Raw genomic sequence first — 18,534 nt, 5'->3', positions numbered from 1 at the left:
ACATCCTGTATGATGAAGCCAATATCATTGTAAAATGATCTACGGTGAATAAAATTCTTGATCATCCACGTTGTAAGTTATAATGCGCCTAGTATATTTACAGGTGTGACTTGTTCCTAAATCAAAGTATCCAAAGTATAATGCTTCCATTTAGATACTTGAAAATGGCTTAAGGCCGATACTGAACAATCGTACATTAAATAAAGAGAATGGCAGCTGAAGGCATCGTGAAATCATTCAAAAAATTCATCGCACCTGCAGACCCTATCACATTGAAAATTATGTATTGTTGTTTTCTGCAAACTTGTAAATTGCTTTGGAATTAAGAATGAATATGAATAGTCACAACCACAGGTTACTGGTTTCAGTCTGTTATAAACTACCTTCAGGCCTACCACCATGATGGTAAATGGTGGTGGTGAAAGAACAAGTGGTATGTCTCCACAAACGCTAGGTTTTCAAAAATAATTTCTGAATTCTTTGTGAAATTATGTCTGCGTGCACGAAAAATTGCACAGTATTATTTTCCTATGTATATGAATTAATTTTGTTACACAATTTAATTGTTATTTCTTAAAATTTGTAATTTCTGATTGTCAATGATTGTTGTAAATCATATAAATACCCCCAGATACTGTACAGAAGAGGGAGGGGGAGTTTGTTAACAACCATCAACAGCACAGTATGTAAAAATTTGTTTATGTATTTTTCGCTGCCGAACATCTTGCGTGCGAATAAAGACAATTTTGTGGAAAATCTGTACCTGTAAGAGCTCAAGAGTATTTGAAGCGAAGCAACATCTCAAGAATTAAAATCTACAAACCATGCAAATTTCATGAACATTTTTGGTAACAACATTTCATCTCTTAAATTAATGAACAGTTCTGCATTTTTCAGTTCAATTAATTTGTTGATGTAGTTGCATCTCAGCTGGTGGAGGTCCATTTTGCAGTTCTTGTGGTTAACATTGTTACTGTGACCATGAAACTTTTGACATAAACTTTTAACTATTGTAAGCTTCCAAGTATTTGAATTATTAGCAATCCATATATACATCCCTCACCACACCGACTTCTTCACCATCAGCAACTTCATTTTAGAGACAGCAAGCCTTTTTATTATTATTGTTCTATACAGTTGTGTATCAATTATTTCTAGGTTGCTCCAATTCATACAGCATGCTCTCTTTCTTGTGAGGCAACATTCTTAGTGTTTATCAAGTTTTTACCCCGAGGGCATTTAGTGCAAAATCTCTCTTCTCTTTGTAAACGAATACTTGGTTTATGATTTTGACAAGTGATGATTGGAGAATTTGAGCACAAGAAATTTTCTTTCTGCCTCCTTTTGCTGTTGCAGGGATTGTGAACAGATATGTACCAGAGATAGTGTGGCTTCAGAAGGATGAATTAGCCACTGCATTCACAATCTGCAGACTGTCGTAAATACAGAGCCCGACTTGACCTAACAGTTTTGTCAAGTGCTGGGGTAGCCTGTCCAGTTATTAGGGGAGTGGCAGGATGTAAGTAGTGCAAGTGCTACAGTTCATCTAGTATTCACTGTAATTGATCCATTCATTTTTGGAATTGGGGGTGCCCTCTCAGTCACAGTTGAAGGAGTTAAAAGCCAGGGAAGCACATTACTTAAATCTAGTGCATGACTTAATGTTCCTAAGTAAGAAAGGGGTGAATAATGATGTCCTAGGGGAACTACAAGCAACAGCTGTCCAAATAGAATTGATGTTAAATGTCAGCATCTTCAACACAGGATGCAGTTGATGTTTTAACCTACAGATATTGTATCCATACAATAGGGGGAGCTTGGTGGAAGGTGTAGTCAGGGCACTAATATCACATGAAAGTGTGGAATACTTTCATCAACAGTTGTGTCTACAATCGAGCAGTTGAGATATTTGGTAGATATTCATCATGGACATGATCAAGTTGTAGTAGAGCCCTTTGTGGAATATTTTAGTTAGATGGGAGTGGCAGTGGAGGCATTGTGTCTTCCATACATTGAACTGGTGCTGGTGCTAGGCCTGGTGGAGGAAATCTTGGTGGTGCTCGGCAGGCAACAAGCTGTTGGGCACTTCTTACTGCTGTTTCTTGCCTTCTCAGTTTTGTTACTCCTATCACAGTGGTGCTAATAGTATTTGCAACAGCAAAAGAATTGTAATTGCAACAGCAAAAGTGTGTTGCACCCCATGTGTTACAGGCTAAGACGGCAGAGGATTGACTGTTATTATGTGTTGTATTCCATGCCCTGGCTAGGGGCAGCCCTGTATCTATCTTCTAATTGTAAATGTGTGACTGTTTGATAATGTTTATTGTGCTTGCAGTGGTATTTGCTTCTCTCACATTACAATGGGACAGTAAGGGGTTGCGGTGGGGAGGGAGGAGACTGTGCAATGAATTACGGAAAATGCAAATTTACACCCACTTTCTGGTCATCTCAAAAGGTATGTAGTGCCACAGTCACCTAGAGAGTGTGGTAAGACAGTTACGAACTGTGGACAGCTTCAAAGCAGGTCAAGGTGGTCGGTTGCCTGAGGTGGCAATGGACATATTGTGGTGACCAGCAAATGCGTCAGATGGGTCTTTGATTGACTATCAGGTGAGCCATAGAGGCACTCACACCTCAGACAGCAGTACTGACATGTGGTGTACTTCATTCAGGTGCCGGACATCCAGAGTTGTCTTGTGGAAAGCAGGGGCTGTTTGTAGTGCTGTGTGTCCCATAGACAGGGGCAATCACGCAGTCTGGTTCTTGGCCATGGAGTAGCTGGAGCAACTCGTCAGTCAGTGGAGAGTCAGGGAGCAGGGAAAGCAGTGAATGTGGTTGGACAGCACAGGCAGAACTCCAAGTTGCGTGGTAAGCAGTGTGACAGCCTTAAATGTACACCGAGCCCAAACCAGCAACTGACAAAAACTTGTTATCAACATGCTGATATCAGTTCCTGAGCCAAGCGGTGTTGTTGTTGTTATTCCTGTCTTAATATTGTTTTTGAATGTATTTTCAGAGCTGTAATTGGGGGTGAAGGATGACACTGATGTTACTGATATAGTGATGCTACTGATCAGGAGCCATTGTTGTGGCCATAAATACATATTGCATGATCAATAAAAGAATCTGTGTCTCTTCTGAATTCGGTTTTTGAAGTCTGATCCAGAATTTGATTTTTGAAGTCCAGTCCATTTAAAGAAGTAGTGCTCTTCTACGCTAATGCTGTACCTACATCGTGTGTATTAAACTGGGGACCTAGAAGCGACAGAGAAACTTCGTCCAGGCGTAGCTCTCCTCAGTGGTTCACAACCCCACAACAGGCCACAGTAGTCCACCCAACCCCCTAACCACCCATCCACCCCATCACTGCCCCACACCAAACTCAGGGTTATTGTGCAGTTCGGTCCCCAATGGACCCCCCCACCCCTGCGGGAACATCACATACCGGATGAGTGTCACCCCAATGTTTGAGTGGTAGAGTAATTATGGTGCATACATATGTGGAGACAATTTTTGCGCAGCAATCTCCGACATAATGTAGCTGAGGCGGAATAAGGGGAACCAGCCCGCATTCACTGAGGCAAATGGGAAACTGCCTTAAAAACCATCCACAGGCTGGCTGGCCTACTGGACCTTGACACTAATCTGCCAGGTGTATTCATGCCTGGGACCAGCACGTCTTCCTCTTCGGAAAGCAGCACGTTAGACTGCACGGCTAGCTGGTCGGACTGTACCTACATTACTTTCCATGGTTATGCATCATTTTATTAGTAGCAATTAGTGCTGAAGTCAAGAAAATTTGTCCCTATCATTAACATAATTCCGTCTTCTCTCCTTTTTTGCTAATCATATGGAACAAACAACATTTAATCATCTACTAAAGAGGAAGGAGGAATTACAATGGCATGACCATGACATGACTTGTGAATGTCTTACACTGTTTCACATATGTGAACAGGTCAGTAAATTTGAGTATGATTGAAATGAGGGGAACTGTTCCATGAGTGGAATATAAGAGGATCTTCTTGAGAAAACTTTAACAGGAACCATGATAAAGAAATACAGCATACCACAACTTAAGGTACGGACGTCAGAATTCTTTTTTATATTAAAGTGCATACAACTTTTGATATTAAGATGTTCATGCATTACATGTAAGAAATTTCAACTATATGCAAAGTAAATTGTATTATGAAACTATTTTCTGGTCACAGCTTGGCCATTCTTGTAATATGTTTAATGTAATGGCGAGCTCACAGCACACTGCTTTGTACACATATTTCTTCATTCTGTCCTAGATAAAAGGAGTATATGTTGAGCACTGTTACCAGGCATATACTTTTTCAATTCATAATTTACTCATAATTCTTTTACATGCTTGTTGCTTAAATTTTGTGTTATGATCAAAATAGGAAAGAAAACAAAAATGGCAACGGAAAAAAATAGTACTACAGAATTTAATGCTGGGCAAAGCAAATTCACTGACACAGAACCTGAAAGTTCAGAACACGATATAGAATCATGCTCTGAAAGTGGCAACATGTTTCAACTGACAATCTTTTCTGTGAAATTGATGCTGACCTACACGACTATTTACATAATGTACCTGTTTAGCATGAAGACGCTTTACAAGAACTGAATGTTCAAATGGACAATATTTCATGTGAAATGAAAGTACAAATAAGTAATCAACCAGCTGATACAATGGCACCATTGTTACAAAATTTTAACACAATGGAGAACAACATAACAGTGCAATTACAAAAACAATCCAATGAATCAGAAAAACAATCCCATGATTTAGACAAATCGAATACTAATTTTAACAAATTGTTAGTGCACTATAATACTTTAGCAGATGATGTTTCACAGTTAAATAAGGCTTATCATGGTCTCTCAGAAGACTCTGTCCCAAGAACACAAACATCTAAAAGGAACAAGATGCTAAAGTACAAAAGCAATTTAATGATCAGTGTAAACACATTGTTGATGATTTTTCAGAATGGCTTACATGCCTCCAAAGATTTAAAAATAAATGATCGATTAAACAGTGCTACACGGGATTAGCCGAGCGATCTAAGGAGCTGCAGTCATGGACTGTGCAGCTGGTCCCAGCGGAGGTTCGAGTCCTCCCTCAGGCATGGGTGTGTGTGTGTTTGTCCTTGGGATAATTTAGGTTAAGTAGTGTGTAAGCTTAGGGACTGATGACCTTAGCGGTTAAGTCCCATAAGATTACACACAAATTTGAACCTTTTTTTTTTTTATTAAACGGTGACAATATTAGGAAAAGGGCAGTGACTACTCACCATATAGCGGAAATTCTGAACAGATAGATACAACAAAGAAAAAAATGCACACAAACATGAAAATGCAACTCATACACATGTGGGTTGTGTTTGTGTGAGTATGTTGTCTATTTTTTATGAAGGCCTTGTTGACCAAAAGCTCACTTTCTGACAGGCATAAAGAAAAGACTATGTGTGACTCAGTTTCTCCACTATATGGTGAGTAGTAACTATCCTTTTCATATTATTGTTACATTCCATTCTGGATTTTAGAGTGTTCAAATTAAACTGTGAATTAGAGCAAGTTGTAAGTGAAATGGTTACAGCCACTGTATCTGAGAAAGACAATTCTGATGAGTGAGTCATGTCCAAACTGGCAAAAATAAACACTTTAAGCAGAGATTTGCCAGAATGGCGTGCAAAAGGAACTGCACACATTACAACAGTGCAACATAAATTGTCTGCAGTTAGGGGCAGTTCAGGGAACCTCATCATTTACTCATGAAGTATGTGATAATCACAGAAGTCGCACTGTATATCACACAATGTACAGTAACAGAATGGATTCTGGTGATTTATTGCCAAACTGTCTACCATACAAAGTCAGAGTAATGCCTACACCATCCTCAGTACCACTAGAAGAAAGTCTAGAAGAATGTCTCTCCACCAGGTATACTTACACTGCATCCTGTTGTGTCCATAAAGGTTTTCAAGGGTGTGCTACACCAGTCCTGCACTGAACAACAGAAGATCCATTTCACCATAGTGTACATACAAGGTGATGGAGCCCTTCAGGCTATGGACAAGGCAGAACTTTGTCAGACCTACGAACAATTTGAAAGAGCATTTTTACCTAAGTACTAGTCATGATGCGAGCAGGAAAGACTTAGAAACAGGTACTCCATCAGTAGCCTTTCATATTAAACAGGACAGTCTCTATACATATATTGAAAAGTATTCAGGCAAAACTCATTATTGGGACAATAAAGACGTGTTAAGAGCCCTGGAAGTGAAGTTGCCTCTAGATATTCTTGAGTAACTAGTGCTTGTACTAGATGACATCAGTACTAGAATCAACAGACCTGATATGAGAGGGCATAAAGGCTACTAATGATGGTAGTAATGGCCACAACAACTCATCAGCAGACAGAATCAGCTGTGCGTACAGACACACAGCTTACCTTGGCATGACATCACTTGCAAACATATGTTTTTCCATGTAACTAGATAAACCTGACAGTAGAAAACTCCAACTATTGTAAAATGGCATAGTATTTGTTGTTCGCAAATAAAAATATTTTCTCTGTGTCTTTGTAATTACATTTTGAAATACAAAAACAAGTGCAGACTCTACATTAATCATTAAGATATTCTTTGAGTAATTGTTGGCTGGTTGAACAGGTCAGTAAACAACTGAAAGTAATAATATCTCTCAAGCAGAGGACAAAATTTAAATTTTTATGATTTAGTTAATGTTTTGGTATAACAGTACTAATCTCTAATGGCTTGCATTTGTAAAATGAAAACTCATGAGCCTGAATGAGGCAAATTTCTAGTTCTTTAACTGTAATAGATACATAGCTGTAGTTGAGTGATGGATGAATATTTTAGTGTGGAACTTAAGATATGATGCTTCTCTGATTGAGAATTCTGATCAAGTTTCTCGGATTTTTTGCACACACATATGTGATTTTTCTGCTTTGAGCAGATGAGTCACATTCAAGAATAAGTAATGATCTGTTGTCCAAATGTTACGTTGTGCTGAGTCCGTATAGTGGTAAATCTATAAAAAAGGAATCAGCTCAATCTAATCAGTAGTTCACCATAAAGAAAAGATACTTTATAATTGTAAATACTTTTGTAAATAATGACAAGAGAATGTGGAATTAATTACCTTCTTGTAAATATAGTGAAATGGCTCTTGGTTACAAGAAGACTAATATGACCTGCGAGCACTCGTTTGAAGTACATTCATGTAAGACACTAAAGTGAAAACCGATGTTGGGGTTGTTGTGAAATCTGCTCATACATTTAAAAAAAAATAATGCTTGTGACTGAAATAAAGGGGTTAATATCCCAGAAAGTGTGCGAGTGACATCCAGTATCTGGTGAATGCTGTGTAGTGCAAGCAGACAGTTTTGCTGACATCGTTGCTGTAAGGTGGTGAAAGCATCACTTACCTGAGTTCAGACCATGAGCTGCTCATTGCCTGTAGTTTGGTGTGTAGAAAATGATGTCCTCATGTTTCTTATGGGGAATCCTAAACAAGAACGCACACGAGCACAGTAGCCACCACACTGTATTGCCAGCTGACTGTGAGCTCTAGCTGCACACACACACACACACACACACACACACACACACACACACACACACCTGGCAACAATCCCAGTCTTGCAAGAGTAATTTGATTATTGGTGCAGTCAGCATCATTAAAACATGTTCAAAGGATATGAACAGAATTGATATGAAAACAGGTTTATTGGGGACACATATTGTGCCTATTATGAACCCTAGTGATCTGTGAGACTGACTGAATGCATGCTGTGATGCGTGGTAAATAAGGAACCAATGACTTCCACTACGAAACAAAACAATTAGACTCTTACAGCAGACAGACTCTAAACACCAGTTTATGTGCTGACCACAAATTGGCCATGTTGATTGCATCTGGTGTCACCCTCATCTCTCGCTGTGCATATGGTGATTGGTTGCATGGTGTCATCAAATCAGCTATCCCAAACTATTCCTGCACCATTCAACAGGCCATTAAAAAACTGAGAAGATAAATCCACAGCCTCTTACAGTATCGGATTCTATGGACATTTAGACATTACATTCTCTGTAATTTTTTTTTTTTTTTTTTTTTTTTTTTGTATGAAAACATTTGAGACTCCTGGCTGCTTCCTTACACTTCTCATCTCTTAGTGGCTTATTTGTCTGTATGGATGGCAGATGGTAATACTGTTGTGCCAGTTGGACTAATTGTTATTACCATTTGTCCTAACCTTGACTTTCAATATATGTTCAGAGTAGTAATCAGGGGCAAAGGAGGACATTGGTGCTACTATAATACAGTGATGCTATTGAACAGTAGCTGTGCATAATGCATGACCCAAAAAAAAAAAAAAAAAATTCTACACTAATACCACCATTGCAATACCTATATTACTTTCCACGGTCATGCATCACTTTATTAGTAACAGACCAAAAATTATAGATTGTGCTGACGCTGAGAAAATTCATATTTGTCATCAATATAATTCCTTCTTTATTCCTTTTTTGCAAATAATATAGAATAAACAACCTTTAATCATTTACTAAGGAGGGAGGAGAAAGATAATTTCCGACCTGGAGTGCACTAAATTGAAGTAGACCCCCTTCAGAATGTTGTCATATCGTTGCTAAGCTTGTATTAGGTGGTTTGATTTCTCCTGTTTAGTCCATGATCTAGTGTTTCTGCAGCTATCGAACCCTTTTCATTGTCCCCATATTCCAGCATCATGTGGTCTGTCTCTGAACTACTTGAAATTAAAATTGTTGCAATGTTAAATTTGGACTGCAGAATTAATGTAAGCTTCTGAGGGATTTTTTGTTCTTCTTGGTTTATTTTATAAATAATGTACCTGAGCATGGGCATAGCAGGATTTTTTAAATTATTACAGTCCTTTACAGTAATATATTAATTAGTTATACTTTGCTCTGATTGATTCTTTGTGCTCATTTTATTGTGAGGAACATTCGTAGATTTATCCATTTCTCACCAAGAAGGCATTTACTGTAAGTTATCCTGTCTCTTTCTAAAGCAATATTTGGTTTATGATTATGTCGAGTGATGCTTGCAAAATTTGAGCACAAATAATTTTGTGTGTCATCGATTCTGAGCACTCTGATTAAAGGCTGTGTCATTAATAAATAATAATAATAATAATAATAATAATAGTGTCTGTAAGTATTCATGCCCCCACACCTCCCAGCTATTTACCACTTCCATCATTTTCTATGCCTCATAACGCTGTACAAAGTGTCTGAAAATCGTGTGTTTAATGCAGAACTTGGGAACCAGTCCAGTATTTACCTCAGTGGTTGTAGAAAACCACCTAAAAACAAGACCAAGGATGGCTTACACAGCAGCCGCCATTGTCCATCTTCCAGGTGTATTTTACTTGGGAATTCCATGCCTCCCATGTCCTAGAAGTGGATGTTTTAACATGCTCAGCTATCTATTACTGAGAAAAACAAATAAAAGAAAAATAACAAAACACATGGTGCAGGATACTGAAATCCATTTGAAATTTTGTATTCTGTTTAAGTCCTTTAGGAAATAGTGAAGTGTGCATAGAAAATGGATGTGATTAAGAAAGAAAAAGAAAAACTAGATGTCATTATAGCATACTAAAGGAAGGAAGGAAGATTAGGGTTTAACATCCCATCAACAATAATGTCACTGAAAATTGAGCACAAGTTCAGATTGGGTAGGAAATCAGCTATGTGATTTCAAAGGAACCATTCTGGCATTTATCTTAAGGGATTTATGAAATCACAGAAAACTTAAATCAGAATGCCTAGATGGGAATTTGAACTGGCATCCTTCCAAATATGAGGCCAGTGTCCACCATGAAACCACACTCACACATAACATATGGAAAGGAACATTAATACTTTTAAATAATCCGTATAAAAATATTTCATACTTCAGCAAAACTATTTTAATGTCTGCAATAATACGATCAAAGAAGTACGTATAATGTTTTCATAAAGTTTATATTAGCACTACTCAGGGGGGTTTGCCAATAAAGTGAAACCAAAACAGAAATTATTATTATAGCAACTGTGAAAGGTGACCACCCATGTTGCTGTTGTGGTCTTCAGTCCTGAGACTGGTTTGATGCAGTTCTCCATGCTACTCTATCCTGTGCAAGCTTCTTCATATCCCAGTACCTACTGCAACCTACATCCTTCTGAATCTGCTTAGTGCATTCATCTCTTGGTCTCCCTCTACGATTTTTACCCTCCACGCTGCCCTCCAATGCTAAATTTGTGATCCCTTGATGCCTCAAAACATATCCTACCAACTGGTCCCTTCTTTTTGTCAAGTTGTGCCACAAACTCCTCTTCTCCCCAATTCTATTCAATACCTCCTCATTAGTTATGTGATCTACCCATCTAATCTTCAGCATTCTTCTGTAGCATCACATTTCGAAAGCTTCTATTCTCTTCTTGTCCGAACTATTTATCGTCCATGTTTCACTTCCATACATGGCTACACTCCATACAAATACTTTCAGAAACGACTTCCTGACACTTAAATCTATACTCGATGTTAACAAATTTCTCTTCTTCAGAAATGATTTCCTTGCCATTGCCAGTCTACATTTTATATCCTCTCTACTTCGACCATCATCAGTTATTTTGCTCCCCAAATAGCAAAACTCCTTTACTACTTTAAGTGTCTCATTTCCTAATCTAATTCCCTCAGCATCACCCGACTTAATTCGACTACATTCCATTATCCTCGTTTTGCTTTTGTTGATGATCATCTTATATCCTCCTTTCAAGACACTGTCCATTCCGTTCAACTGCTCTTCCAAGTCCTTTGCTGTCTCTGACAGAATTACAATGTCATCGGCGAACCTCAAAGTTTTTATTTCTTCTCCATGAATTTTAATACCTACTCCGAATTTTTCTTTTGTTTCCTTTACTGCTTGCTCAATATACAGATTGAATAATATCGGGGAGAGGCTGCAACCCTGTCTCACTCCCTTCCCAACCACTGCTTTCCTTTCATACCTCTCGACTCTTATAACTGCCATCTGGTTTCTGTACAAATTGTAAACAGCCTTACGCTTCCTGTATTTTACCCCTGCCACCTTCAGAATTTGAAAGAGAGTATTCCAGTTAACATTGTCAAAAGCTTTCTCTAAGTCTACAAATGCTAGAAACGTAGGTTTGCCTTTTCTTAATCTTTCTTCTAAGATAAGTCGTAAGGTTAGTATTGCCTCACGTGTTCCAACATTTCTAAGGAATCCAAACTGATCTTCCCCGAGGTCCGCTTCTACCAGTTTTTCCATTCGTCTGTAAAGAATTCGCGTTAGTATTTTGCAGCTGTGACTTGACCACCCATATAAGCATCTAATTAATCTAACTCTTTGAATATGTTTTGCATCCTGGATGATTTCTGATGTTCAGATGCACATGGTTCAGTTTATCACTGAAATATTGACATATGGTTTGTGTTGACAAAAATCTATATTTGGTGCCATAGTCTGCTGCACATGAAAAATTCTCCTACAGTGTGATTGGTAATATCAGTATCTAATTTACTGTATATGATGTATTAGGTGAGGGTACACATTCTGCATTCATGATGTCATAGGAATCACTTGACATGATCAGTGAGATTGGTTATACATGCACACAATGAAAGAAAAGAGAAAAAGGGGGGGGGGGGGGGCAGATAATTTTGTTCTGTGCTACATCACAGTATAAAGTAACTGATTTTCTGGTCTCAGCTCTCTGAGACTGCAGACGTGTGTGCAACTTGCATTTATGTGAGTGTGTGTGTGTGTGTGTGTGTGTGTGTGTGTGTGTCTACTGCTGACAAAGGCCTTAATGGCCGAAAGCTTTAATTGTGTGAATCTTTTTATTGTGCCTATCGCGACTCAGCATCTCCGATATATGGTGAGTAGCAACTTTCCTTCTCTGGTATTATTGATTTTCTACTTTTATGTGATAATTGCTATCTCGATCTTAACCTTCACTGGCTTTTTCTTCTGTTGTGCATCCTTTTACACCATATTACTTTTGAATTAAGATTTCCAAGAAATGTTACTGTAATGATTCTATATCTACATGTGACACTAGTAATCTGTGTACCATATCTATCTACACTAATAATAAATCTGTAAAACTGTCGTGTCCGTGTGTTTGAACACACTTTTTCAAAACTACTAGGCAAATTTTCATGGGGTTTTTGCTGGTACCTTAAACATAGCTTGGGGCACCATGTAGGCTTTATTTACATCAAAACCGGATCACAGAGAAAAATATATTACAATCGAAAATTTTCTGCATGCTAATATTATAAATGTGAAAGTAACTGCCTGTTAAATTTTGCTGCTGAACTGATTTCCATGAAATTTGATATGAAGATCGCTTAAACCCTGAGAAAGAACACAGGCTACTTTAGAAATTGTGAATTACAAGATATATATTGATTTGAAGAAAATTATGTGAATTAGGGAAAATATTTACTCTTTTGAAAAGCTAGTTACTCTCTGACTTTTTATCTTTATCACATTTGTGAAAATGTCTTAATTGTTGATATGTGCTACATTATATAATTTAAAGCAATTAATACAATGCTTATACAGTCTTCAGTGTGTTTGATCAACACTTCCACACTATTTATTGCAAAATATACATGTTGTATAATGTACAGCAACTTCAAGAGCATGATGCATATTCCTGCTCATGTTTCTCTGTATGCACTGCTCAGCTGCGACACTGTGCATGATGATGCATCATGTGTTGGGACAGCTTGGAAGGGAGGGGAGAGACAGTGAGGCACACAACATGAGCTATGTTTACCCAAACAGGCAGGTAGGTGAGGGCACATACAGTACCTAACTTACTCTCTATCACTCATCATAACAAAAATAGCCACCGATAACAGGTGTTGTTGTGGTCATCAGTCCAAAGACTGTTTCGATGCATCTCACCATGCTATGCTATCCTGTGCAAGCCTCTTCATTTCCAAGTAACTCCTGCAACATACATCCTTCTCAATCTGCTTACTATAGTCATCTCGTGGTCTCCCTTATGATTTTTATCCCCCCCCCCCCCCCCAGTACCAAACTGGTGTTCCCTTGATGCCTGAGAATGTGTACTACCAACTGATCCCTTCTTCTAGTCAGGTTGTACCACAAATTTCCCTTCTCCACAATTCTATTCAGTACTTCCTCATTAGTTACACGATCTACCCATCTAATCTTCAGCATTCTTTTGCAGCACCACATTTCAAATTCTTCTATTCTCTTCTTGTCTAAACCATTTATGGTCCATGTTTCACTTCTATACATGGTGACACTCCATACAAATACTTTCACAAAAGACTTCCTGACCGTTAAATATATTCTTGATGTTAACAAATTTCTCTTCTTCAGAAACACTTTCCTTGCCATAGCCAGTCTACATTTTATATCTTCTCTACCTTGACCATCATCAGTTATTTTGCTCCCCAAATAGCAAAACTCATATACTACTTTAAGTGCCTCATTTCCTAATCTAATTCCTTCAGCGTCACCTGATTTAATTCGACCACATTCAATTATCTTCATTTTGCTTTTGTTGATGATCATCTTACATCCTTCTTTCAAGACACTGTCCATTCCGTTCAACTGCTCTTCCAAGCCCTTTGCTGTCTCTGACAGAATTACAATGCTGTTGGCAAACCTCAACATTTTTATTTCTTCTCCATAGATTTTAATTCCTACTCCAAATTTTTCTTTTGTTTCCTTTACTGCTTGCTCAATATACAGATTGAACAATATCGGGGAGAGGCAACAACCCAGTCTCACTCCCTTCCCAACCACTGCTTCCCTATCATGTCCCTCGACTCTTACAACTGCACTCTGGTTTCTGTACAAATTGTAAATAGCCTTTCGCTCCCTGTATTTTACCCCTGCCACCTTCGTAACTGATAGAGAATATTCCAGTCAACATTGTCAAAAGCTTCCTCTATGTCAACAAATACTAGAAACATAGGTTTTCCTTTCCTTAATCTATCTTCTAAGATAAGTCATAGGGCCAGTATTGCCTCGCATGTTCCAATATTTCAATGGAATCCAAAATGATCTTCCCTGAGGCTGGCTTCTGCCAGTTTTTCCACTCATCTGTAAAGATTCATGTTAGTATTTTGCAGCCATGACTTGAATTGATAGTTCAGTAATTTTCACATCAGTCAACACCTGCTTTCTTTGGGACGGAATTACTACATCCTTCTTAAGTCTGAGGGAATTTCGCCTGTCTCATACATCTTCCTCACCAGATGGAAGAGTTTTGTCATGGCTGGCTGTCCCAAGGCTGTCAGAATTCTAATGGAATGTTGTCTACTCCCAGGGCCTTGTTTAAACTTAGGTCTTTCAGTACCCTGTCAAATTCTTCACGCAGTATCGTATCTCCCATTTCATCTTCACCTAAGTCCTCTTCTATTTCTGTAATATTGCCCTCAAGTACGTCTCCCTTGTACAGACCCTCCATATTCTCCTTCCACCTTTCTGCTATGCCTTCTTTGCTCAGGACTAGTTTTCCATCTGAGCTCTTGATATTCATACAGGTGGTTCTCTTTTCTCCAAAGGTCTCTTTAATTTTCCTGTAGGCAGTACCTATCTTACCCCTAGTGATATATGCTTGTACATCCTTACATTTGTCCTCTAGTCATCCCTGCTTAGCCATTTCGCACTTCCTGTCGATCTCATTTTTGAGACCTTTGTATTTCTTTTCGCCTGCTTCATTTGCTGAATTTTTATGTTTTCTTCTTTCATCAATTAAATTCAATATCTCTTCTGTTATCCAAGGGCTTCTACTAGCCCTCGTCTTGTTATCTACTTGATCCTCTGCTGCATTGACTATTTCATCTCTCAAAACTACCCATTCCTCTTCTACTGTATTCCTTTCCCCTGTTCTTGTCAGTTGTTCCATAATATTTCCTCTGAAACTCTCTAGAACCTCTGGTTATTTCAGTTTATCCAAGTCCCATCTCCTTAAATTCCTACTTTTTTTGCAGTTTCTTCAGTTTTAATCCGCAGTTCATAACCAATAAATTGTGGCGAGAGTCCACATCTGCCCCTGGAAATATCTTACAATATAAAACCTGGATTCCAAAAAGTCTGTCATTCCAGGATATAATCAATCTGAAAACTTCCCATGTATCCAGGTCTCTTCCACATATACAGCCTTCTTTCATGATTCTTAAACCAAGTGTTAGCTATGATTAAATTATGCTCCGTGCAAAATTCTACCAGGCAGCTTCCTCTTTCATTCCTTACCCCCAGTTTATATTCACCTACCACTTTTCCTTCTCTTACTTTTCCTATTATCGAATTCCAGTCCCCCATGACTATTAAATTTTTGTCTCTCTTAACTTTCTGAATAATTTCGTTTATCTCATCATACATTTCTTCTATCTCCTCCTCATCTGCGGAGCTAGTTGGCATATAAACTTGAACTACTGTGGTGAGTGTGGGCTTCGTGTCTATCTTGGAGGAAACAAGTAGTCTATACTAATAATAAAACTGATGTGCCTGTCTGTCTGAACACACTAACCTTCAAAACTACTCAATGAATTTTCATGGGGGTTTTCACAGGTAACATGAGCACAACTTGGAGCAATGTATAGCCTTCATTTCATCAAATTGGATCACAGAACAGAAAATATTGTAATTTAAAGTGTTAAGAAATTAAAAACATCAACCTCTAAAAGGGTGAAGTAAGGAGAACATAAACCATGTTAAAAATTATTAAATTTGTTGCATGATGCACACATTGTATAATGCACAACTCTTTCCATAGCAGGATGCATAGACATGCACTCCTGGCTGTACACCTCTGCACACACCACTCAGAAGTGCTGCTGTGTTGTGCATTGGGTGGGGAGAGAGGGGGGGAGTATCACAGGCTATGCTTACCCGAACAGGCAGACACATGCAGGCAGCTGACATTATTGCACATACAAATGGCTTACCTACTTGACATCACAAAACTACTGATATATGAGAACAGCTGTGGGTAAAAGGTAGTATGTTACTAGATGTGGTTTCTCATTCACTAAGATTGATGGTACAATATGAGCCTGTTTCCAGAAGAGTGTACATGAAGTGAATCTGATTTACCCACTTGTTTTATTGTTATTGTTAGTTATTATTCCTTCTTCCTCTTCTTCTTCTTCTTCTTCTTCTTCCTCTTCCCCTTACCATTCTTGTTCGCTTCACTCCTGTAGTTACCTCTTATGTATACTGTTATGGTAATACAAATGTTTTTAGAGTCACAGTTACTCTCAAATTTCATGGCCACTTAGAATGTTTATTTTATGTTTTGCACAAAAGAGTCTTCATGCAAGAGAAACATAAAGAAGAAAACTTCTTAAAAACCTTATGCGAAGAAACATATGTGAGAAAGCTGTGTTCACTATCAGTTAAAAATGTTAAAGTGCGGTGCCGACTAACACATGTAACAACGCATGTGGAAACGCAATCTTTCCATATCAAAAATTAAGCATATATTGGAGATGTTGAGTGGCAGACAGGCACAACAAAAAACTGCTAAACATGTAAGCTATCGGCCAAAAAGCCTCCTCCTGAATTAGACATCATACAAACACACATTCATGCAAACACAACTCATACACACATGAGCACTGTCTCTGGCTGCCGAGACCAGTTGGCAACTTAACATCTCCTCTATATTGTGGATAGCAATCTATCCTTTTCAAGATATTAGTTACTCCATCTTGGATTTTCTATTTTTTAATATCAAAACTATGTGAGCTACAAAGAAAAGTGGGAGAGAAATTTAGGTGAAAATTAATATGGTACAACAAGAAATACTAAGAAGGTGCTGAAGAAATGTATTGTTGTGATTCTTGTTCTTCATAATCATAAACTCACTCACATCAATTGGCTGAACAGCAAAAATTTGTACATCAAATATATCAACTCTATAAAATATCACTTACACTTGCATAGGCTCAGGCAATGTGAAATAAGCAATGACCTCAAAAGAGTGGTTATATACTATGAAACTTCTGCATCTTTATAAAGAGAAAGGATGTGTTTACACAATGAATGCAAAGGTAGTCCCATAACCGTATAATAATCTCCTTCTATTTTTTCAATTAAACTTCCTCCCAGACCTTGAATCCCATAGCCTCCAGCTTTATCCCTGAAATTAGGAGGAAAAAAATTAAAGAAATAACACAATTCACATACTTATTTAAAACATATATCTATTAGATTGAAATATTGTAAGAAAGTTACTTTCTGAAAAGAGACAAAGGCCATGAAAGAGCATGATTACGTCAGTTACTCTCAAACCTGTTCCTTTTAATTTTCTCTATCTTTAATATCTATCCATAAAAAAATATTTCCCTTATTCTCAATGCTATAATGAACAGTTCACAATCTCATTAAGTTTGTTTAAAGTCATTCACAAAATACCAGGTGGAGGGATGTAGTACAGAACATGGAGGAACAAAATTTTGGTCAGACTCTTTCTTGCCATAGACTCCTGAACAGTCCATTGCTTTTCACCTCAATCTCTCTTTACCTCACTTGCTGCAAAAAGAAAACACTGATATTATAATAATTTCATTTAGCTCAATTACCTGGTCCAAGTATTTCAATTGGACACGACTTTGGTGACTTGTGTGTCCCTAATGTTCCCCAGCTGTCCAACCGAGGAAAGGAGACCTACAGTTTAACACTGAATCCAAACTAAATGTCATTTCTGGTTACTCCTCACATCAATAAGACATGAAGACTGAAAAATCCATGGTTAGACCAAGATTCGATCCCATGGCCTTTGTGTTTCCAGGCTTACCCGTTACCGCTACACCATCAGGATTGATGTACACTGATTATGAAGAACTGTACAGCAATCACCTGCTGCACAAAACTTTTATTTTTCTCCTATTCTTTTTACCTAAGTATCAATATTCTGTATTTACAAAAAAAAATTTATTTTGTCAATAACTGCCATATCAAATATTACATTACACATAAAAAGAAGACAATTTTAAAATAGGATTTTAATTTATGATGAACTCAATGTCCAATAAAAGTAAAGTGCTTTACAAGTAATTTTATACTGTCAAAATTGAATTGTCATATTGAAAATTATGAAGTACTGTGATGATACTGTCTTTCATTCTTCTCTCTCACACTATGCACTCTGCTCTCTCTCTCTCTCTCTCTCTCTCTCTCTCTCTCTCTCTCTCACACACACACACACACACACACACACACACACACACACACACACACACACACAAAGAGAGAGAGAGATGTTGTCCAACAAAACCAAAACTTAGTATTTATGAGTAGTTTCGTGGGCAGATGGTATAGGGGAGTGGGGCAAAGGTATTTTAACAACTGTGAGGGGGAAGATGTATGGGACAAAGAAAAGGTACAATAGTAATAAGAGCTCTCAGTGGTAAAATGCAGGTCAGAAGAATTAACTGACTGCAGCTGTT

General features: G+C 37.9%; 1 protein-coding gene across 5 annotated transcripts in view; it reads right to left on the bottom strand.

The window, feature by feature from the left end:
- Positions 1-16,891: 16,891 nt before the first annotated feature.
- LOC124798357 (dTTP/UTP pyrophosphatase) overlaps positions 16,892-18,534 on the bottom strand; it is a 102,386-nt gene continuing 100,743 nt past the window's right edge. For 4 of the 5 annotated variants that reach the window (XM_047261721.1, XM_047261720.1, XM_047261723.1 and 1 more), the window contains one exon: positions 16,892-17,225. In XM_047261721.1, coding sequence (XP_047117677.1) covers positions 17,078-17,225 — 148 coding nt within the window. In that variant the 3' untranslated portion in view covers positions 16,892-17,077. The remainder of the gene's footprint in view (positions 17,226-18,534) is intronic. The other variant, XM_047261719.1, reaches the window with a different exon arrangement.

This window comes from Schistocerca piceifrons, chromosome 5 (assembly GCF_021461385.2).
Source record: "Schistocerca piceifrons isolate TAMUIC-IGC-003096 chromosome 5, iqSchPice1.1, whole genome shotgun sequence".
NCBI lineage: Eukaryota > Metazoa > Arthropoda > Insecta > Orthoptera > Acrididae > Schistocerca > Schistocerca piceifrons.
This window is presented reverse-complemented; position numbering and strand designations above follow the sequence as displayed.